We start from the raw sequence: 24,345 nt of genomic DNA, 5'->3' as shown, positions 1-24,345 counted from the left end.
CTGGTCAAGACCTACAGGAAACGTATGATCTCTGTAATTGCAAACAAAGGTTTCTGTACCAAATATTAAGTTCTGCTTTTCTGATGTATCAAATACTTATGTCATGCAATAAAATGCAAATTAATTACTTAAAAATCATACCAACTATTTTGCAATCAAATGGGACGGCTGTCAATCCTTTGGTCCTTAAATTAAACTGGTATACTTTTTTATTTATCACAATTTTCTTTAACCAATTATGTTCTTTAATGCAGGGCCGACAGACAACTTCCTTACTTTTTCCCCCTTCCACTTTCCTCTTCCATTTTTGCGGTAATTCTGCAATTATTTGGTTGTAATTTTGGGTAGCTGCATGTGCGACATAACTCCACCAGTCCTACCTATGATATTATTTACGAAGATTATACCTTTTTAAAACATTTTTTCAAAAAATAAGATTTTTTAATCAATTAGTATATTTGAGTTTAACCACAATATTTGTTGCATTATCTGTTCTGTCGTTTCTGGAGGATTCAATTGAAATTGCAACCAACTTTCTATGGCTTGTTTTAGAAATAGTGATATTTGGGAGATGAATCTCCTCTTTGTAATTATGTAAGTCTGGGCAGCGAGTTCGGTTGTCATCGATCACTAGACCAGAAATAGTCTGAAGTTTTCATTTTTTCCCTACTTCCTCATTACGCAGACACCTCCCTACACAGGCTCAGAAGGATTATGTGATGGCGGGACATTTCCTGGGGACAGTAGTCCTTGTAGTGCTTCTGCCGTTAAGTCTTAGAGGCCCAAAAACTTATCGGCTGCAGATATAATGATGTCCAGCTTCTTGGGCTTCTTGGACACTTGAGCAGTACAATTAATAACTGTGGCTATAAATGCTACAAAATCCACCTTTTTCACAATAAGTGTATCAGATCGCTTGATTAAAGTATAACATTTGCAACTGGTTGTGGTGCATCCACCGCCATATCTGCCCCTTCAACGCTCTTCACCGCCTCCACATAGGAGATTTGCTGTACAGCCCTGATCCTTGACACCTCAACCTCTTTCACCCTAACAGGGCACTCAGGGAATTCGGAAATATGATCCCCACCACAGTTGCAACATTTTGCATTCACAGACTCTTCAATGACATATTCCTTCTGTCTGCAAACACTTGACACATGGCCAAACTTTTTACACTTCTTGCATTGCATCAGGTTTTCCACGAACGCTCTTACGGTGTATCTTATATATATCCCAACTTTACATTGGGTGGTAATTACTCATCAAACATCAATAATACAGATCAACTTTGCTCCTTTCCCCATTCTCCATATGGGTCAAGCGACGTGCATTAACTATGCCTGGAATGTTTAGCCTAAGATATTTATTATCAATGTCCAACAGGACGCCAGAAATAACACCTTTTACCGGTGTCCTGCTCCAAAAAGCTGTTCACTTCATGCGTCGATATTCTCCGTCTCGCTCCTTTTGTTCTTTAGATACACACGATATCAACACCATACCACTCCTGGTTACTTTGACTGCATCCACTTTTCCCAACGCCTTCTTCACCATCCTCGTGACTTCAAAAGGGTTTCCCAAATAAATAACTTACTCCAACAAGGAATGATTCATCAGACTAATTTTCCGCAACAATTTGAGCCCTTTTTGTTCCATTCTTGGACTTCACTGTTGTCCACTGATCTTCCTCGCTAACTGTACTCGACGCGCTTTCAGCATCAAACGACACTTCTGCTTCCGCCATCTCACGGTCCTACTGTCAATCTGCCTCCCTCCAGCAGGTGGCAGGTTTTTTCATTGATTCGCTCACCAAGCGAGGAGTTTTTGTAAGAGGTCAATGAGAGTGTCACATTTGGTCAACAAAAAATGAATGGCTTATTTGCTACATGAGGTTTATTTGATCTAATAAAAGTTTCATCATGCTTAAGTTGTTGTGAGATATAAGAGATTACTGATATAAGTAGGACATGTGACATCCCGGCAACTTTGACAAAAAACACTGGCTATATCGGAGTTGTCTCGAGATGGCTATGCGAGATGGCTATGCATATTCATACAGGTGGTTGACGTCAACAACTGTCATCGAATATTTTAAAAAAGTATTACAATATTGAGATGTATCCTATTCACCAATCCAAAGAAAGGATAGGCAGGCGCTAGACAGCCCGCCGTGCCGCTTTGTGGACAACGACTCCCATTGGAAGAGACATCTATCTTGTCAGTATATCCATAATCTTTGGCACATGCAACCTCTCTTCCGCCTCAGCTACCGAAACCCCGCCCACAGTGTTTGATTGACAATCAACATAGGTTGAAAACGATAACGCAAATGAGGAAACGAAATAGCAAAATGAAGCATTGCGATTAATTTATCGAATTTGATTGATCATTTGAATTTTGACAGTCTTAAACCACACAGAGTATGGAAAAGCATTGTCAGTTGCCAATTGAGAATTATTTTTCTTTTTGTCACAATTCATGCTATCACAACAAGGAAATGAAATGGCAAACATGATACATTATTTGTCATTTAAGCATTTACATTAGATTTTTAAATGTGTCACTGTTGTACTGGATAGTACCATGGAAATGAAATGTCAAACACACTTTGCTGTTTCTTTTTCAAATTGTCAGACATTATGCATACTAAATTATGAAAATGATAATGCAATATATTTTTTTGCATTTCAATTGGAATTTTGTCACAATAAATGCACACCCATTTAGGAAAAGTAATTGCAAACAATCCTACAGCTGTTGTATACAGTAATCATGCGCCTGTGACCCTGAGTTATACTTTTAGCACTGAGGCTGTTTGCCCTAGTAGGAAGTCCACTGTGTGCAGCTCACCCTGCACTATCAGCTCAAACATGTAAATGTAAACATAAATATCAATGTCATGTCTACCTCTGATAAGCCCAATAAAGCAATAAAAGCAAACAATAATCCCAGAAAGTGCAAAAATAGCCCATATTAACATATGTAGCCTAAAAAAACAGGGTTCATGAAATCGATAACTTGCTAGTAACAGATAACATTCATATACTGACTATCTCTGAAACTCACTTAGATAATACCTTTGATGATACAGTGTTAGCAATACATTGTTTCAACATCTTCAGAAGAGACAGGAATGCCAATGATGGAGGTGTTGCCATTTATGTTCAGTCATATTCCTGTAAAGCTTAGAGATGATCTCATGGCAAATGCTGTTGAAGTAAAATGGCTACAGGTTCACCTGCCTCACCTAAAGCCCGTTGTTGTGGGAAGATGCTTTAGACCACCAAGTGCTAACAGTAAGTATTTGGATAATATGTGTGAAATACTTGATAATGTATGTGATATCAACAGAGGTATGTTTTCTGGGTGACCTAAATATTGACTGGCTTTCAAGCTGCCCACTCAAGAAAAAGCTTCAAACTGTAACCAGTGCCTGCAACCTGGTTCAGGTTATCAGTCAACCTACCAGGTTATTTACAAACAGCACAGGAATGAAATCAGCCACTGTATTGATCTCATCTTTACTAATGCTGTAGAAATCTGCTCTAAAGCAGCATCCAAATCCATCAAATGTACTGATCATAATATAGTAGCCATATCTAGGAAAACCAAAGTTCCAAAGGCTGGTACTTTTGGGACTTTGGTGACAAACAATTACAACAAAATCTATGGGCTAAAAAACCTAAATAAAAAATGGGCTAGTTGAGCTGGACATTTCTGATGAATTATAAATAGCTCTCTAAGGTATGCAATGAATAACATGACAAGAGGAACTGATGATGCACTGCCCAATTTCGGGAACCACTGATCTACTACACCTATACAAAGATAAATATATTGTACGTTTTTTGGGCATAGTTTCAAAGGGATGGGGAAAACACCACAAAGCGAGCTCCATCACCTTAATCACATAGCAAACCTTCTGATGTACAGTATGTACTGAGCATCACGTCATACCTTACCTATGCAAATTGTAGGGGACAATGAGGCTATACAGTGGTGTCCGAAATTATTGACACCCTTGATAATGATGCGCAAAAATGACTGTATAAATAAATAATTTGAATACTGAGCTATAATGTATGCACAGAAAAAAAGGGAAATTATATAATTTTATACTAGTACAATTGCACATAGAAATATATTTAGTTAAACAAGTAATACTTATTTTCTCAAAAAGGTAGGGGTCAAATTTATTGACACCCCTGTTTTCAATACCTTTCAATACCTCACCTTGCGAGGATAACGGCGCTGAGCCTTTTTCTAAAATGTTTTATGAGCTGGAGAACACATTTGGAGGGATCGCAGACCATTCCTTCAAACAGAATCCTTCCAGATCCTCAATATAATTTCCCTGCGCTTATGGACTGCCCTCTTCAATTAAAACCACAGGTTTTCAATGGGTTTCAAGTCCTGAGACTGAGAAGCCATTGCAAAATGTTGATTTTGTGGCCAATTAAACATTTACTGTCTTGCTGGAAGATCCACTTGTGGCCATGTTTCAGCCTCCTGACAGAGGCAACCAAGTTTTTGGCTAAAATAACCTGGTACTGGGTAAAGTTCATGATGCCATTGATCTTAACAAGGGCCCCAGGACCAGTGGAAGCAAAATAGCCCCATAACATCAAAGGTCCACCACCATATTTTACAGTAGGTATGGGGTTCTTTTCTGATCACACGTTCTCATTTTGCTGCTAAACACACCACTGGTGTGTGTGGACAAAGAGCTCTATTTTCATGTCATCCAATAAATGTAAATGCCTGGAGTTTGCTAAACGGGATTGGCACTTGGATTGGAACCGGTGCTTTGGTCAGATGACATGAAAATAGAGGTCTTTGTGCATTCGGAAAGTATTCAGACCCCTTGACTTTTTCCATATTTTGTTACGTTACAGCCTTATTCTAAAATTGATTTTTTTAAAATAAAATCCGCTCATCAATCTACACACAATACCCCATAATGACAAAGCAAAAACAGGTTTTTATACATTTTTGCAAATTTATAAAAATAAAAAAACGGATATGACATTTACATAAGTATTCAGACCCTTTACTCAGTACTTTGTTGAAGCACCTTTGGCAGCAATTACAGTCTCGAGTCTTCTTGGGTATAACGCTGCAAGCTTGGCACACCTGTATTTGGGGAGTTTCTCCCATTCTTCTCTGCAGATCCTCTCAAACTCTGTCAGGTTGGATGGGGAGCATCGCTGCATAGCTATTTTCAGGTCTCTCCAGACATGTTCGATCAGGTTCAAGTCCAGGCTCTGGCTGGGCCACTCAAGAACATTCAGAGACTTATCCCGAAGCCACTCCTGCGTTATCTTGTCTGTGTGCTTACGGTCGTTGTCCTGTTGGAAGGTGAACCTTCGCCCCAGTCTGAGGTTCTGAGCGCTCTGGAGCAGGTTTTCATCAAGGATCTCTCTGTACTCTGTACTCATCTTTCCCTTGATCCTAACTAGTCTCCCAGTCCCTGCCACTGAAAAACATCCCCACAGCATGATGCTGCTACCACCATGCTTCATCGTAGGGATAGTTCCAGCTTTGCTCTAGACGTGACGCTTGGCATTCAGGCCAAAGAGTTCAATCTTGGTTTCATCAGACCAGAGAATCTTGTTTCTCATGGTCTGAGAGTCTTTAGGTAACTTTTGGCAAACTCCAAGTGGGCTGTCATGTGCCTTTTACTGAGGAGTGCCTTCCATCTGGCCACTCTACCATAAAGGCCTGATTGGTGGAGTGCTTCAGAGATGGTTGTCCTTCTGGAAGGTTCTGCCATCTCCACAGAGGAACTCTGGAGTTCTGCCAGAGTGTCCATTTCGTTCTTGGTCACCTCCCTTACCAAGGCCCTTCTCCCCCGATTGTTCAGTTTGGCCGGGCGGCCAGCTCTAGGAAGAGTCTTGGTGGTTCCAAACTTCTTCCATTTAAGAATGATGGAGGCCATTGTGTTCTTGGGGACCTTTAATGCTACAGACATTTTTTGGTACCCTTCCTCAGATCTGTGCCTCGACACAATCCTGTATCGGAGCTCTACGGACAATTCCTTCGACCTCATGGCTTGGTTTTTGCTCTGACATGCACTGTCAACTGTGGGACCTTGATATAGACTGATGTGTGCCTTTCCAAATCATGTCCAATCAATTGAATTCACCACAGGTGGACTCCAATCAAGTTGTAGAAACATCTCAAGGATGATCAATGGAAACAGGATGCACCTGAGCTCAATTTCGAGTCTCATAGCAAAGGGTCTGAATACTTATGTAAATTAGGTATTTCTGTTTTTTATTTTGAATACATTTGCAAAAGAAAATGTAAACCTGTTTTTGCTTTGTCATTATGGGGTATTGTGTGTAGATTGCTGATCAATATATATATATATATATTTTAGGTTAAGGCTGTAACGTAACAAAATGTGGAAAAAGTCAAGGGGTCTGAATACTTTCTGAAGGCATACATGTAACGTAATCAATAAGTTCTAGTATGGTAACATTAATAAGTATATTTCAAGCTAGAATCCAACAGTCTCTCCTTTTTGAATAGTAACTCCATACTGTTCAACATTATATAAACTTGGAAATTACTTATAAATGAACACACTCTTAATCCCCCTCTTATTGCACAACTGATAATTACATTTCAGCTGGAGCTTTTGACTTTCTCATTTTCCTCCTTCGGGTTCCTAAGAGAGTGATAGCACAGGACTTGAAAAGAAAACGAAAACACACAACATAACACGTATTAATAATGCGTTAAGCAATGCATAATTATATATGCAACAAAATACGAGGTTTGATAACATGACGATTCCCACTCTCTCTTTAGCCTGACTCTATACCTTCGGGATACTGTTCTGCTGGGGTCCACAAAAATGAAGGCCCTAAAAAACCTCCCCATGCTTTCACCCAGTCTTCCCCCGTTAGGCCACAGGTTACAAAAGTTCCAACGCCATATCATCTTCACTTTGCACCCATCTCCTTCTTCCTCCATGGCCACCTGATATACACGTGCGGTGGCCTTAATCAACTTTACCTCATCTTGTGGTAAATCAGCACTGTATACATGTTTCAACATCAACGCCTTCAGAAGGTGATATTTTGGTACCCTTCCTCAGATCTGTGCCTCGACACAATCCTGTCTCGGAGCTCTACGGACAATTCCTTCGACCTCATGGCTTGGTTTTTGCTCTGACATGCACTGTCAACTGTGGGACCTTGATATAGACTGATGTGTGCCTTTCCAAATCATGTCCAATCAATTGAATTTACCACAGGTGGACTCCAATCAAGTTGTAGAAACATCTCAAGGATGATCAATGGAAACAGGATGCACCTGAGCTCAATTTCGAGTCTCATAGCAAAGGGTCTGAATACTTATGTAAATAAGGTATTTCTGTTTTTTGTATTTAAATCATTTGCAAACATTTCTAAAAACCTGATTTCACTTTGTCATTATGGGGTATTGTGTGAAGATTGATGAGGAAAAAAATGTAGTTAATCCATTTTAGAGTAAGGCTGTAACGTAACAAAATGTGGAAAAAGTCAAGGGGTCTGAAAACTTTCCGAATGCACTTCAAAACTTTCAAAACTATCATGTCAATCAACTGCATCCATAGCCTCTGTCTCCGTAGCCTCTGTAGCCACCCTTGAATAGTGCGTACGCCACAGTACATCCCTGGGGCCAAGCTTCCTGAGATCCAGGACCTCTATACCAGGCGGTGTCAGAGGAAGGCCCTAATAATTGCCAAAGACTCCAGCCACCCTAGTCATAGACTGATCTCTCTGCTACCGCACGGCAAGCGGTACCGAAGCGCCAAGTCTAGGTCCAAAAGGCTTCTTAACAGCTTCTACCCCCAAGCCATAAGACTGCTGAACAGATAATCAAATGGCTACCCGGACTATTTGCATTGACCCCCCCTTTTTTTATGCTGCTGCTACTCGCTGTTTATTGTCTATGCATAATCACTTTACCCCTACCTACAGTGCCTTGCAAAAGTTAACTCTACCTACATGTACATTTTACCTCAATTACCTCGACTAACCTGTACCCCCGCACATTGACTCGGTATCGGTACCCCCTGTATATAGCCTCGTTATTGTTATTTTATTGTTGCTCTTACATTTTTTTACTTTAGTTTATTTATTAATATTTTCTTAACTCTTAATTTTCTTAAAACTGCATTGTTGGTTAAGGGCTTGTAAGTAAGCATTTCATGGTAAGGTCTACACCTGTTGTATTCGGCGCATGTGACAAATAACATTTGATTTGAGCTTACCAACCACAATTTCAGGGTCAGGCAGTTGAAATTACAGATAGTCCCTTTAAGGCAAAGCTATATTTAATTCTACACTCAAACAGTAAAATCACTTTGTCAAATAATCTAAGAGAAGTAATGTCGTCAGGCAATGCATGATTAAGTAGGGTGGCTGGTAGCCTGGCAGGCAGGAGCGTTGGGCCAGTTACCGAAAGGTTACTGGATGGGCAAGGCAGTTCTGAGCAAGGCAGTTAACCCACTGTTTCCCGGGCGATGATGACGTGGATGTCGATTAAGGCAGCCCCCCGCACATCTCTGATTCAGAGGGGTTGGGTTAAATGCAGAAGACACATTTCAGTTGAATGCATTCAGTTGTATAACTGACTAGGTATCCCCCTTCCCCTTTTTAAGTTTGGTTATAATTCCAAAATGTGTCAATCCATTTGATAATGACTTTTATAGCATCAACTGGTTAAATTAAATGGAAATCTTCATATCCCAATGCCTTTTTTTCTTCGTGTTCTATTGGTTTGACCACCAGTAAAGACAATGACAGATTTGACTCATTTGGGTTGTGACGATGTCCAGGATAGGTTACTTGCACATGTGATAACTCCATCCTTGTACCAGTCTATGAATGACGCAGTTCTATTTAATTATCACACATATTTATCTGGAAAGCCAAACAGGTATGGCATGTTTAATTAAATACATGCTTTCTTTCCTATTCCGTCATCTCCGAGTAAACAGCCTAGGCGTTGCCTGTTGGCCAAGCTTACAGCCTCAGAGGAGGGGAAGAGACCATCATTGATTGGAAAGCACAATATGAAAACATGCATATATTGATCGAGTGAGGAAATAATGTGAAAAATAATATACTGTTTAGATAAACATCATAAAATGTGGTGTCTCAATTATAACTGCCACCATTTTGAAATAGCCTTTCATTTGATTATTCTGGTGAATCTTACCTTTATTCAAACTTGATTCATTGTAGTTTACTTTTCATTTTGTTTTCCAGATACATTTATTAAGACTTCATTGAGCATTTATAACGTGCAATCAAATATATACTTTGGCTTTGACAATTTGCTTTGTATCACATACGCTTGTAGTGGCAATATGTTATTTATGTGGGTCAAGAAGATTTGAGGCATTTGAGCCACAATGATGCCGATCTTGCTCTCTTAATCTCATCTTTGCCTCTTTCTGTTAATCATTTCCTCTCCTTGGTTAGAAGCAAACCAACCCTACACAGAGGTTGTGTCACAAATGGCACCCTAGGCTATTCCCTATATAGTGCACTACTTTAGACTAGAGCCCTATGAGTCCTCGTCAAAAGTAGCGCACTACATAGGGAATAGCGTGCCATTTGGGACACAGACAGAGCCTTGCTACAGCCAAAGAGGAAATTAAAGGTGAGGCGAGATAGCTCTTGCCCTATACCAGACAACAGCTGATTGGCTGATACAGGGAGACAAACTAGAAGAGAGGATATTACATGTTACAGCATTTGAACTAAAAGCTCTGAGCTATTATGAGCTCTGAACAAGCATTGTCCTCTAGTCGAGCCATGTGAATGAAATAATCCGCTTTCATGATCGTGGATAGGTTATATTAAGCAATTAGGAATAGGCCTAGGAATAAACAATGTTATAGATCTAGACTAATTAGTTATCCGGAAGCACATTGAACATATCTTGACGTTCATATTTCAAACATTGAAAGCCACTGATTCATACGGTAGGCTCAACAAATGAACATAAACGTAGCCACAATCAAATGCCAAATGTATGTAAAGACATAATTTCAAGCTTATAGTAGGTTTTAATGTTTTTTGAGCCTGCACAAGTGTTACTTTTACCTCTTAGTACATTAAGCGAAATGATTCACAGAAATCTGACAGAGAGTAACTGAAAGTAACCAAGTTCATGCGCGCGCACACACACACACACACACACACACACACACACACACACACACACACACACACACACACACACACACACACACACACACACACATCAGACAACTTGGATTCAATAAATAAAATGCAAACACTACTGTCACTATACATGCCATATTAAAAACACAGGGGCCATTGTTTGTTATTTCAAGTAATAAACTAAGTACTGAGGTCATTAGGAAACGTTGAATACAGATAAGTGTGACACCAAATGCCTTTTCTAGACTTCATGTCAATTCAAAGGCAATATCAACAATTTAGAGACATCACAATGCCTCTGCTCTTTCACTGTCAAAAGAATAAAATAAATGTGTGTGTCGTGTTGTCAAAGAGCATGTTACTCCTCCGTTTCCTCCTCGCTCTCGTCACTCAAAGGGAACTCTCGACACTCCTTCTGTGTGTTGTAGCTCTTCCTGTGCAGAGGGCACTCCTGGTCTATGATGGTCTACAAGACACACAAGACATTTGTAAAACATTATCATGGGCCGTAAGAAATTACCTGATTTCGGGGGATACAATTATTTTACAATAGTAGGAAATCATCTTTGTTTTCATATTTGACTCTTATACTCTTATTATTAAATAATTAATTGGATTTCATAATATTATTATTATTATTATTATTTTTAAATAATTTATTCCTTATATTTTCTGTTATGACTGTATCTTTGAAGTGCATGACCATCATCTTTGAAACCATGGTCATAATTATTCGGTAAAAACCCACATCAATAAGAGGCACTATGTTTTCTACAATTATACCTTTGGCTAATACACCTTCCCACTATATGTGAGGGCTGATTCTCTGTTACCTGGCACTGATACAAACACATTGGATTGCAAACCTCACCTCCCAGGATGTGTTAGAACGCGTTGGGCCAGACATTCTGGTGGGTCTGGATTATGACTGGAGCCAGGGGATAGCAAATAGGAAATACCACTCACCATCTTCTCCTCCCTGATGGCAGGGTTACGCAGGAAGAAGCACAGGGGAGCGTAGAAGATATTGATGATGCCAATGAATACCATGAGGTAAGGGAATCCAATGGCCCTGACCAAGGCGCCCCCTATCGAAGGACCTGAATCACAACAACACGGGAGACAGAGGGTGCTGCTGGGTCAGACAAGCTAGACAAAGTTGAATCGCTGAGACCACCTGGCTGGGAGTATCTGGGTCATACAATTCAAGTGATTTACTGTATTTGCTGTATTTGTGTAGAAGCAGACGACAAAGGAATGATCACTCACCAATGGCAAAACCCATACACAATGCGACATCAGCTATGGCGTAAACACTGCCGTAGACCGAGGCATGGCGAATATCCACCAGGTATCCCATTATGGCCATCATAGAGGAGTCCACCATTCCTAACACACACACAGCAGACAGTTCATAGTTGTCATGGTGATTCAGACCATCATTCATATGTGTTTCTATATAACACATTGGCACCCACCAATAGCAAACCCCAGGCCTGCATTTGGACCAATAAGACCATAGATGTTCTTTGCAAAAGGAACCTATAGGACAAGAAATATGATGGTTATTCATTGAACTACCTTATGATCTTGCAGAGCCAGAAAACTGCATAGGAATTAATACTCACGCAAAGGAGACTGATGCCAACAATAAACATCCCAATCATAGAGCACAGCCACCTGAGAGAAAAATACCATCTCCTTACTGCGAATCATCATCTTACACATACACACACACACACAGTATATACATAGACACTAACACACCGATTCACACAACCCCCATAGGCTTACATGAGATGTCCTTTACTGAGTGACTAGCATTAAAGAGATGGTGAAATGTTTTTACATATTGATCATTGATAGGTAGGAACAAATAGAGGCAAACGGGAGAGGATCAACAAAAACCTACCTTCCCATTTTGTTGGCCAACAAACCAAATAAATTGGTGCCGATAAGATAAGAAATGCTTGCTGGTAGGAAAGCCATACCTATAAATCAAACGCAAAACACTGTCAGACAAAGGAAAGACTATTGCAATCCATACGATTTATTGGAAAGAAAGAAACATAACGCAGGAACGTACCAAGCTGCCATTTGGGAGAGCACATAGTCTGCATCATCCAGATGGGAAGCGTGGGCTCCAGAATGGCAACTCCCATGTTGGCGAAGCACAGAGAGCCTGAAACCAAAGCACCAAGGTCAGCTCACTTCTGTTTTAGGACTATGGTTGCGTCCCAAATGGCACCGTAATCCCTATTTAGTGCACTACTTCACCCATTGGGCCCTGGTCAGTGCACTAATAGGTAATAGGGTGCCATTAGAGACACATCCTCTGTGTTTAGCCTTCCTCTCTGGTTTGTTATTCTAACAGTCAAGGCCCAGTCTCACCTGCACTTATGAGAATGTAGGGGTCCTTCAGTAGGGTCAGCAAAGGAGTGCCCTCCACACTCTGTAAGTTAATGTGAAATGTTAAGCCAGAAGAGATAGAAAGACAGAGCAAACTTCAGTTTTTTCTAACGTGAGGGGGTTGTGAAATGTCAACATTCTAAAATAAGCATGTGTAACTTAATGCAATGATGGCTTCTGTTCGGTGCATCTTGAACTACATTGATTCGTACACACTCTGGCTCAATCTGAATTTGTCCTTGCCTCCTACTCTACATTATTGGAAGAGAAGGTCCAAGGTCCCTCGCCTCAGGCCTTCTTCTCTAATGCATTTTGTGAAGGAGGTGGGACATAGCATTCGAGGAATCAAGGAAAGATTAATTGAGATATAACCCCACTATTTGCAGTGATTGGGATTTTAGCAACTCAGTTATGTTCATTTTGAGAGTGTAATTTTTTTTTTTATCTTGAAAGAGATGGTAAAAGTATACTCACCCCTGGTGAAATCTTTGATGGCTGAAGTATACAAAGCTGTAACACTGTGTTTAGAGAGTCAGTCAGTTGGCATTGAGGAACATTCCTAGAATATATCTTGTCCGCTCCAAACAATACAAACAGCTTGCCTGTCTAAACCATTCATTCTGATTGGTTAGCCACAATAGATAATCTGGTAAAAAGCATTACTGTAACACTGTAACACTTTACGTTACAGTGCCCTTATTACTGTGTAACTACTCATGTAATTACAGTGTAACAACAAGTATATTAATTCCTCATATTACACTGAACCTAACCATAACCCTAACCATAGTCGCGACCCTCAGCCTAAGTAACCCTAAGTACATTGTAATTACAGACTGTACTGTACAAGTGCAACAAGAATTGTAATTACTCATTATTACACTGCAATGAGTAATTACAATACTTGTTACACTGTAATTACAGGAATAATTACACTGTAACAAGGTCACTGTAATGTAGAGTTTAACAGATAAACAGCATTGAAAACAGTCAATGCAGTCATAGCACTGAGATTAAATCAGTTCTTGGTATAATATTATAAGAAATAGTTTGATTTGATTACCTCCATCAAATACTGCCAGAAAAGCCAAGATTAAGAAAGGAGCAGTCTTCCCCACAAATTCATACATCACACTGCCAAATGGGGCTCCAACTGTCAAATACATTTTCAAGAAAAAGTAACTGATTACACATATATTCCACTTGAATATTTCAAGTTTGGCATGTTGTAGTGTAAGATACGTTTCACCATAACCATTTGCTATTTAACAGATGCTTTTATCCAAAGCAACTTACAGTAGTAATGTGTGCATACATTTTCGTGTGGGTGGCCACAGTGGGAATTGACCCCAAAACGTACAAGTGCCATGCTTTACCAGCTGAGCCACACAGGACCACCAGGATCTTAGAAAAGGGGAGTAACTCACTGAGAACCCCCATGGCCAGTCCACCCAGAGCGATCCCCATGGCTACGCCTCTCTCCTCATCATTTGTGTACACACTGGCCAACATTCCCAGTCCTACAGGAGAAGACGTGCTTTTCACTTGGACATTAAGATGCTAGGACAAAATGGTTCATATTCTATTGCAACACTGGGGAATTAGGATATTATTGTGAAACACAAAACACAACACACACACACACAGTACCTGCCACGGAGGAGAAAGAGGAACCAATTCCCTGAAGAGAGCGAGCAAAAAACAACAAGGCGTATGTACCTGAGAAGGCAAACACTGACAACCACCAGACACAAACACCATTACTATGACTACCCTGTGGTAAGATAAAATAAAATGTAAAGATGACACATTGGAGTTGTAAAACAGTCATGGTATGTATATTAGCGATCACTACCTCAAATATATTTCATTATCAACTGTGTGTAAAAAGTTAAAAGCTAGGACGATTCTCCTCATATCACTCATCTTGAAAAAACGTATAACAAAAAACTTGGAAGTCAATCAATCCGCCATCACAATGGCAACAATCTAATGATTTATTATTGAAATATTCAAATAGTATGGGCGACCGAGAAAAACAAATTGGTACAATTTAAGGCCAAATGGCAAACAATAATGCAGACAGTAGGGATGGGGGTGTGATGCATGCAGGTCTGGGCAGAGGAGATGTAGTCATTGTTTTTGTGCGTCTGTATGTTGTTGTTCATAAATAAGTAATACGTTCGTATAAGTTTGTTTTTGGAGAGTAAAAAAAAAGAAGGCAAAAAAATATATTATATAGTTAGAAGCTGTGTATCAAAAGTTAGAAAGTGTGTGTCAGTGTCAGCCACGCTTACTTATTGTTGAAACGAACATGATGATGAAACCAGCAAACATTGGTATGTGATATCCAACCCTTGGGGTAAAAGAGAAGGTTATGATTAGAACCAGGGTGTATTGTATTTCTTCATTTTCAATAAATGAGAAGTTGAACACCGTCCTAGCTAGCTGTGATTTTGTCACACACACTTGCTGTGAAGCCGGAACATGTACCTGTTGGTCAGGGGACCCACGAAGGGGTTGATCAGAAGTTGCACCAGAGCCTTGGAGGCAAAGAGGAGTCCCACACGAATATTCTCCTTGTCCAAGAAGGCACTGTCCTCCTGGCATGTGCTGCCTTTCGCCTGGCTGGAGTTTCTGGAGATGTTGAAGAGGAGGGCCTCAGACAGGTTGCTCTCAGAGCCCCTGAGGCTGTAGGAAGTGTTGTCGTAGAAGGAGTGGACCGAGGCCAATATGGAGCCCTCTTCAGAGGGCCTCTGTGTGCTTGGCTGGATGAAGGGGTCCTGTGTCGGGTGGTCCAGGGCATATAAAAAGGTTGGGATGATGGGCACTGCGAGACAGGAGAAACGACACACTTGGGTTTGGAGGAGACTGTGCACTTTAAAAGGCTGGCGGAAGGAAGAGAGGTGAACCCTTTTGTCTCAGCATCGGGGAGGCCCTTGTGTGCACAGTGGATCTACTCCATGAGGGGTAATGTGGTCGCGCTGCTCTCTGTCGCGCCAAGTTATTCTCTGTGTGCTCTAGAAGTCAGGCCAGGTAAAGGCAAATGCCACGGTCACGCTAGCTGCACTGCTGGCCCTACAGATAATATCAAAATGTGTGACGTCCCTTTTTCAATGCAGATGTCACTACCCTATCTAAGGTACACGCCTATGTGCACATTTGAAAGTGTGTGTGTATGTGTGTGTGTGTGTGTGTGTGTGAGGGGTTGTCTGGACTCACCGACAACAGTAAGCAGCATGTTATCCAGTAGCAGGGCAACACACACGACCACCAGCACCAGTCTGGGGGAGCCTCTGCTCTGTCGCAGCCACTCCCGCAGCCATACCAAGGGGTTGAATAGCGGCATAGCTCTCCACGTTCCCTGGGTCAATAGCTACAGAACAGTTATCTTTTTCGGATAAGAAACATATATGCTGATTATTGAAACATATTTGACAATATCAGCATTTGTTGACCAATTTAGTCACAAGAACATGTCCCCACAATCATGTCTGTACATTATCGTTACACCGCTACATTTGAGTAAATACTAAACTAACTACACATAAACTACTCCAGGTATACTCTTTTCATCTCAAAATATAAAACGGTAATAGTAACTGATCTGAAGGGGTCTCATCTCTCTATGTGTACTACCTCCAACGTTACCTATCCTGCCCTGAAACCACCACTCATGCACCATCCGTTTCAATTTAATAAGCTGGGATGCCCAGCCAGGGCTGCAGTAATTGTGGTAGCTAATGGAGTGAGCTGGGGGCTGCTGCCTGGATGGTCAGTCATAGTATTTCTGGAGAGACATTTGGCTCCGAGGATGGTGTTTTTTTTCTTTCAGCAATAGGATTAGACTTCCTCCAGGGCCCTCTCAGAGCCCTGCCTGCTGTGTTCTGTTCTGATCAAGGTAAAGTGCAGCCTGCTTGCCTGCTGTGGTGCTGATATACTGTAAATAAGGACTGGTCCATATGTCAAACAAACGTCTGATTGCACAGCTCCATCGTGTCTCCTTACACAACGTGCTAGTCAAGAACAAGTGTGCAAAGGGCTCAGTACACACTGTCCCGATCTTCTATGAAAATCACAATGTCTTCCAGTAACAGAGGTGATTATGGATTCAGTTTTTAATTTCTGCAAATCAGGTTTGCAGAGAATTCTAAATAGCTTACTCTTATCTTCAGACATTTTACATTACTATAATGACACATCATATAGCCTATGGTTACCATGCGTAACTGGTGGGAACAAACCAATGGATAACGTTACAATTCATGTTTGAGTCATATTCCATACATTATTTGTACCTTTAATGATTACAGAACAAATTAAAATGAACATTTCTAAAATGGATTTGCCTCATCCTTTCAGTTAAGGCTATAATAAAGTATTGATGATCCCTAGAGTCCAATTTGACCTGAGTCAAGACGTCTTACCTTCAGATACATCCTGCAGATCCACATCGGATACAAGTGGTCATCTCACTCTCCTGTTGCTCTATTTAAGTCCTCTTGTGGCTGCCCTTTTTTCATAAGGTAGACACAGCCCCCTCACAAACACACGCACGCACACATACTGTACACACTCCCTGACCTGAGCTCACTCTGCGTCACAGGGGGATGTAATTGTCTACATCTGCTACTCTTTATTGAGAGGGGTGGGTGGGCCCAGCCTCAGGGCGTATAACCTGAGGCTGGTGTTGTTCACAATAAGCTTTATCTGCCATCTCAGCCACATTAACCCTTTTCAAACTGTGGAACAACCTGGTCTTTTCCCCTGGCCTGTTTGCATTGTATCTTTGTCCAAAGGGCTCTATCAACAGGTCCCTGTGGTGCTATCGTACCAGGAGGAGAGTCTTGTAAACTGTAAACAAAAGGCAGCACATCCACTCCTCACTGTGTACACCTCCGGACCTGCTGCTGGAAAACCTGGAGCCACTGTTTGTTCACTGGTTGATATGCAAATGTCATATTATCAAAGTGTAAAACTGGTCCAATCAGAAAATGAAGGATTTTGAGAATTCCTGAAATTCACACCACTCTCCCCTCTAAAGCCCTATTCACACTGCAGGACTTAATGCTCAAATCAGTTTTGTTTTTCAAATCCGTTTTGGAATACTGACTGTTCAAACAGCAAGTTACAAGTGGCCAAATAGGATTTGAGTGTGTTCAGACAGCAGTCATTTGCTGACATGGCTACGCTAGTCATAGTAACGACGGGTGTGTGCACAGTGGTGTAGGCTGATTGGTGGTGGTGCTCGTGCTTCCTATCACTCAGAAGTTATGTAGCAAGCTAAGATGACAACACTTCCTGCCATGGACGTTTCCCATTTGCTTTGAATGCTCAAAATCATAGTGTAAGAACAGTTTTAAAGCCAAAAAGGATAAGATGATCCAACTTTCAAAACAAGTCCTTTTTGACTAGACAAGGAAGTCAACTAGCTAGCTAGGTAACTGTTTAGCTTCCTAGCACATTCACTAATTTGTTTGTAAGCAATTAACAAGCTAATTAGCTACCATATGTTCTTGTCAAACTCTCAACGGAGTAGCTAGCAAGCAACAATATCTGCCAAATAACAGCCTATAAACCACTTGAGGGCAAATAAATCAGATTTGACCATTCAGACACAAGTCACCTGGCCAGGAATCAGATTTGTATCTGACTTCAAACCACCTTCGAAGGTGGTTTGAAATGTGACTTGAAATATCTAATTCCATGTACTTTTTGGCTGTATAGACATCAGGAAAAATAACAGATTCTAATCGGATTTGCAAAGAAATAGGATTTGAGTCACTTCAAACTGTCAATGTGAACATGGCTTAAAAGTACCATGTGAATCTAAGAGGGATAACTCCTCTATAGCTTGAATTATTTGCTTTACACAAATGATAGTCATGTACTGTTACTATATTTCTGTCAGCTTGAAATGTACTTATTACTAGTAGAATTAGTGGTGTGCAAGGCTTTTATTGGGGATGGGAGTATAGGTCCCTCCCTATCTTTTCCCCTTATGTTTTGACAACTGAAATTCACCTGAAACTGAGCAGGTGCCATCGCCTACTAGCTCGAGGGTAGGTTTTTAAAAAGGCAGACCTGAATCAAACAGCCCTAGGTGAGCTGCCTGGACCAATGCATGTTCACTCTCCCTGTGTGCGCATGTGTGCACATCATGTAAAGAGAGAGAAAGAGAGAGAGAGAAAAATCTAAATCAAATTGTATTTTTCAGATGCGCCGAATATAGCGCGTGTAGACTTTACCGTGAAATGCTTGCTTACGAGCCTTTCCCAACAATGCAGAGTTAAAAAGAACAAGGCAGCACTCTCCCCCTTGGACCAATTAGTGACAACACTTCAAACTAGACTATATTGATAGTAACAAAACATGTGCCCGTTATAGCGCCACCGTGTGGTCGATATGAAGGTTCTTGCATATGTTGCTGTTTGCAACATCTTTACCAAATGTTGTTACAATAAGAATACCTGTGACTGATTTATATGCCTTTATGTGCCAGACCATGCCCACGTTAATGTCTATTGCTTAATAATCATGTTGTTTTAGGGATTAGTCTGGAAAATATTGCGTTGAGAGACCTTTGTCCATATATGCCACATTTCAAGGTTTGTGCAGATCGGTCATTCAGTGCCAGAGGTGTTTTAAGTGTTTTTCACAAAATTCAAAATCGCAAAAATCCATCATGTCGGACCTTATGGATTCCTGAAGCAAATGTGTTCCTTGTGAGGAGAGGGACCGATGTACCGCATTTCATGACTTTAGGTCAAATGGGGTGAGGGGCGTCACATTTAATAGTTTGAATTTTCAATCGCTTGTTATAGCGCCACCATCTGGCAAGACACATCATTCACCCAAGTTGAGTCAAAATCAGGCCAGTGCTGTCTGAGATATCTCATGTGACGAACGTACGAACGTACGAAAGTACTAATGGACGGAGACAGATCCACAGTCCCCTCCCCGATTTAATCGTGGGGGACAGTAAAATAAGAAAAATACAAATAGTAACACAAGAGGAATAAAATACACAATAGTTATGACTGTAAGTCGCTTAGGATAAAAGCGTCTGCTAAATGGCATATATGCTAAATGGCATATTATTATTATTATTTAAGCTATATACAGGGTGTGCCAGTACCATATCACTGTGCAGGGTACTAGGTATTTGAGGTAAATATGTACATAACGGCAGGGTAAAGTGACTAGGCATCAGAATACATAATAATAAGAGTAAAATAAATCACAGAGTAGCAGCAGCATATGATGATTGTGAAAGTGTGTTTTACCCCCCTTTCCTCCCCAATTGGTAGTTACAATCTTGTCTCATCACTGCAACTCCATAACGGACTCAGGAGAGGCGAAGGTCATGCGAAACATGACCTGCCGAGCCGCTTTGCTTCTTAACACGTTGCTCGCTTAACCCAGAAGCCAATATGTCAGAGGAAACACTGTCCAACCGAAATCAGCTTGCAGGCGCCCGGCCCGCCACAAAGAGTCTCTAGAGCACAATGAGCCAAGGATATCCCCCCGGCCAAACCCTCCCCTAACCCCCATGGGGCTCCCAGTCATGGGATCGAACCCGAGGCTGTAGTGGCACCTCAGCACTGCGATGCAGTGCCTTAGACCGCTGCGCCACCCGGGAGGCTAATGTGTGTGGGTTTGTGTGAGAGTGTCAGTGTCAGTGTAATGTGTGTGAGTGAGTGAATGTACATATAGTTTATATATAGTTTTGTGAGGGTGCATAAAGTAAGTGTAAGATAGGGTCAATGCAGATAGTCTGGGTAACCATTTAATTAACTATTTAGCAGTCTTATGGCTTGGGGGTAGAAGCTGTCTCGGAGCCTGTTGGTCAGAGAGCTGATGCTCCAGTCTATGGCTTGGGTGGCTGAAGTTTTTATTTAAAATCAAAAACAAATGCAGGCCTTCCTCCCACGCCGCCTGATATAGAGGTCCTGGATGGCAGGCAGGTCGGCCCCAGTAATGTACTGGGCTGTCCGCACCACCCTCTGTAGCGCTTTTATGTCGAGGGCATTGTATTTGCCATACCAAGCGGTGATGCAGCCAGTCAAGATGCTCTCGATGGTGCAGCTGTAGAACTTTTTGAGGTTCCAAGGACCCATGCCAAATCTTTTCAGCCTCCTGAGGTGGAAGAGGCACTGTTGTGCCTTCTTCACGGCTGTGCGGGTGTGCATGGACCATGTTCAGTCTTTAGTGATGTGGACGCCAAGGAACTTCAAGCTCTCGACCCGCTCCACTGCAGCTCCGTCGATGTGGATGGGGGCATGCTCTTCTCTCTTTTTCCTGCAGCTCCTTGGTCTTACTGACTTTGAGGGAGAGGCTGTTGTCCTGTCTCATCACCGTCGGTGATCAGGCCTACCGCCGTCGAGTCGTCAGCAAATTTGATGATGGTGTTGGAGCCTGCGTGGCTACGATAGTCATTTAGGCAGGTTACCTTGGAGTGTTAACCTGTTTAAAAGTTTTACTTACATCGGCCACGGAGAGCGAGATCATACAGTAGTCCAGAACAACAGGGGCTTGTATAAAGCGAGTATAAAAAGGCATTTAGCTTGTTTGGGAGCTCTGTGTCACTGGGCATCTCACGGCTGGGTTTCCCTTTGTAGGCTGTTATTAACTGCGAGCCCTACCACATCCGACGAGCATCAGAGCCTGTGTAATAGGATTCCACCTTCCTCCTATATTGAGAGACAGCATGTTTAGAATGGTAGAATCAGGGCAATGCTGAGCATATAGTTGGGTAATCTCATTTTCCATTGATGCACAACATTTATTTACTATCAAACTGTCTAGCCGAGTATTAATGTGTTATTGTATGGAAAGCCAACCCTGTCATATAGAATGCAGGGGCTCGAGCAAGAGGTCTGTGCAGAACACGCAGCTTTTCATACCACACCCGCCCACACCCTGGCTTTCTGTCTGACCCCCAACAACTACCTCAAGAACTGGTCCCCAACCCAACAGCAGTCATGCAATGTTATTTTAGGCATATGTGACGCAGCTCACTTCCCAGCCATGGTCACAGCAATTTTGCACCCTATAGGCAATATCAAAATGCGCAAAAATAACCTAAAAAATAGGTTATTATTACTAGAGAGTCTCAAATGGCCCATTATATTAGGCTACAGGTATTACTGGGCTATGTCAGCCAATAGGCTAGACATAGTTTGAAGAGAGTTGAGTTGAAGAGACTTGCACTTTCTCTTGAGCTACGTTTTATAGCCTAGCCTTTAAGAGTGTGGATGATCAACATTTATTTCTAGGCAATTTTTTTCTAGGCAATCATATATGTGAAGTAAATTTCCTTGGAAAGATAACTGCTACGTGCTTTTCCTCCCATGTATAGGCTATACAGTGCATTTGTAAAGTATTCAGACCCCTTCCCTTTTTCCACATTTTGTTATGTTACAGCCTCATTCTAAAATGGATTAAATAAATAAAAATCCTCAACAATTTACACACAATACCCCATAATGACAATGTGAAAACAGGTAGAAATTGTAGCAAATGTATTAAAAATAAAAAACAGCAATACCTTATTTGCATAAGTATTCAGACCCTTTAGTATGAGACTCCAAATTGAGCTTAGGTGCATCCTGTTTCCATTGATCATCCTTAACATGTTTCTACAACTTGATTGGAGTGCACCTGTGGTAAATTCAATTGATTGGACATGATTTGGAAAGGCACTGACGTCTATATAAGGTCCCACAGTTGACAGTGCATGTCAGAGCAAAAACCAAGCCATGAGGTCGAAGGAATTGTCCATAGAGCTCCGAGACAGGATTGTGTCAAGGCACACATCTGGGGAAGGGTACCAAAAAATGTCTGCAGCATTGAAGGTCCACAAGAACACAGTGGCCTCCATCATTCTTAAATGGAAGAAGTTTGGAACCACCAATACTCTTCCTAGAGCTGGCCGCCCGGCCAAATTGAGCAATGGGGGAGAAGGGCCTTGGTCAGGGAGGTGACCAAGAACCCAATGGTCACTCTGACAGAGCTCCAGAGTTCCTCTGTGGAGAAGGGAGAACCTTCCAGATGGACAACCATCTCTGCAGCACTCCACCAATCAGGCCTTTATGGTAGAGTGGACAGATGGAAGCCACTCCTCAGTAAAATCGCTGTCAAAGGTGCTTCAACAAAGTACTGAGTAAAGGGTCTGAATACTTATGTAATTTCATATTTCCTTTTTATATTTTTAAGAAATGTGCTAAAATTCCTAAAAACCTGTTTTTGCTTTGTCATTATGGGGTATTGTGTGTACATTGATGAGGGGAAAAACGATTTAATCCATTTTAGAATAAAGCTGTAACTTAACAAAATGTGGAAAAAGTCAACGGGTCTGAATACTTTAATTGAGACCACATGAGCACCTGATCTTGCACTTATGGACTTGAAGCAGCAAGAATGATGACAGCAGACACTTGCACTTTCTATTGAGCGATGTTTTGCAAATAGAAGATAGGCTACCTTTTATGAGGACTATTTGCAGACGGAGAGAAATAAAGGGGTAAATCAATATTTATTGAAAATGTGTAGGCGCAATGCTTGCTCACCATGGCAGCCTATGCTCGTTGCGGCTTTCCCTTTTCAATGATTATGTAATTTTTTGATTGCACCTCCCTACACTTTCCATTATCATTATTTATTTACAGACTAATCATATTTAATTTCCCTGGAAAGATAACTGCCACGTGATTCTACGCCCATGCATAGACAGCCTACTCTATTTTATTGAGATCACACATATACTAGTCGCACTTGATCTCGCACGCCCAACTAGGAGAGGAGAGGTAAGCTACATCACTTGAAGCAGCGAATTCTGAGAGTTTGTGAAAAATGCGACAAAGGTAGGCTAACGCAGACAAAGCAGAAAGACGGCCGTTTCCAAATAATCCAAATAAACACAAATATTTTCATTCCAAAATTATCTGTCTGACCGCCCGCTCCCAACCGTAGCATGAAAAATGTCCACCGCGCCGCAATGATCTCTGTTGGACTCGGAACCCGCAGCTCCCAATGCAGCCCTCTAGCTCGAGCCATTGAAAGAATACAATTTGGGCGGGGAGAAGATTCCCAAATGGGTGCAGTCACAGTGACACAGATGATTCAATACATCGCCTGATGATATAGATGATTCAATATATTAATTTAACATCATGAAAAGTAGACTCATATATCATGTATTTACTGCTAGGTAAGCATTTATAAACAAAATTGACAGAATCAACCCCTCATATCAGTCCTCTGATCTAGTATATGCCTGCCCTCTCTTTGCCATGTTTGATCTGTATCTAACAAAAATATGACGAAATTGGGCAAGACAAAGGTGCACAGGATGAAGGTGTTTGACACCCTTATTTTAAAATGTCAATTTAGAGTCAAGTAGCCTACTTAGAGAATAGGAAAATATCAAAATAAGTTGGAGGTAACACATTTATTATAGCCTACTACATTATTTTTGACAGTTAATATCCTAATTATTATTATTACAGGAGTGATAGATAGTGATCTCAGACCATCAAACGGTTGACAATTCTTCAATTTACGACATTTCCCCCTATAGCCTAAACGAGTCTAGTTCTAAAGAGAGCAGCTTACCATATGTTCCGGTCGGCCAGGATGTAGCTCTCATCCATGTCGACTGATGCGGTTTGTTCAAAGAATATTTCTTATTTATTAAAAATACGTTTCAAAGAGCCTCTGTGTGTTGGGAGGAGGGATTGGT

At 41.3% G+C, this 24,345-nt stretch overlaps 1 protein-coding gene across 1 annotated transcript; it reads right to left on the bottom strand.

Annotated features, from left to right (window-relative positions):
* Positions 1 to 9,576: 9,576 nt before the first annotated feature.
* Positions 9,577 to 17,656, bottom strand: LOC121584604 (chromaffin granule amine transporter). The gene is made up of 16 exons (XM_041900589.2): positions 17,030 to 17,656; positions 15,825 to 15,993; positions 15,096 to 15,432; positions 14,900 to 14,958; positions 14,253 to 14,336; positions 14,030 to 14,122; positions 13,666 to 13,755; positions 13,077 to 13,120; positions 12,585 to 12,645; positions 12,280 to 12,375; positions 12,106 to 12,184; positions 11,822 to 11,873; positions 11,672 to 11,735; positions 11,463 to 11,582; positions 11,160 to 11,293; positions 9,577 to 10,659 (listed from the first exon to the last, which is right to left on the bottom strand). Exons 2-16 carry the CDS (start codon positions 15,949 to 15,951, stop codon positions 10,552 to 10,554), a joined length of 1,548 nt encoding a protein of 515 aa, XP_041756523.1. The 5' UTR covers positions 15,952 to 15,993; positions 17,030 to 17,656; the 3' UTR covers positions 9,577 to 10,551.
* Between the last annotated feature and the right edge of the window lie 6,689 nt (positions 17,657 to 24,345).

The sequence above is a fragment of the Coregonus clupeaformis genome, unplaced genomic scaffold (genome assembly GCF_020615455.1).
Source record: "Coregonus clupeaformis isolate EN_2021a unplaced genomic scaffold, ASM2061545v1 scaf0098, whole genome shotgun sequence".
NCBI lineage: Eukaryota > Metazoa > Chordata > Actinopteri > Salmoniformes > Salmonidae > Coregonus > Coregonus clupeaformis.
The sequence above is the reverse complement of the archived record's forward strand: the minus strand, read 5'-3'. Positions and strand labels throughout refer to the sequence as shown.

Excerpts from the sequence above, each read along its gene's own strand:
- LOC121584604 (XM_041900589.2), bottom strand. The coding sequence starts at position 15,951 with ATGCCGCTATTCAACCCCTTGGTATGGCTGCGGGAGTGGCTGCGACAG. Across the intron at positions 14,123-14,252 it reads CTCTTTCTCCTCCGTGGCAG|GACTGGGAATGTTGGCCAGT; the intron begins GTACTGTGTGTG and ends CTTCTCCTGTAG. Across the intron at positions 11,736-11,821 it reads TTGGCATCAGTCTCCTTTGC|GTTCCTTTTGCAAAGAACAT; the intron begins GTGAGTATTAAT and ends CTTGTCCTATAG.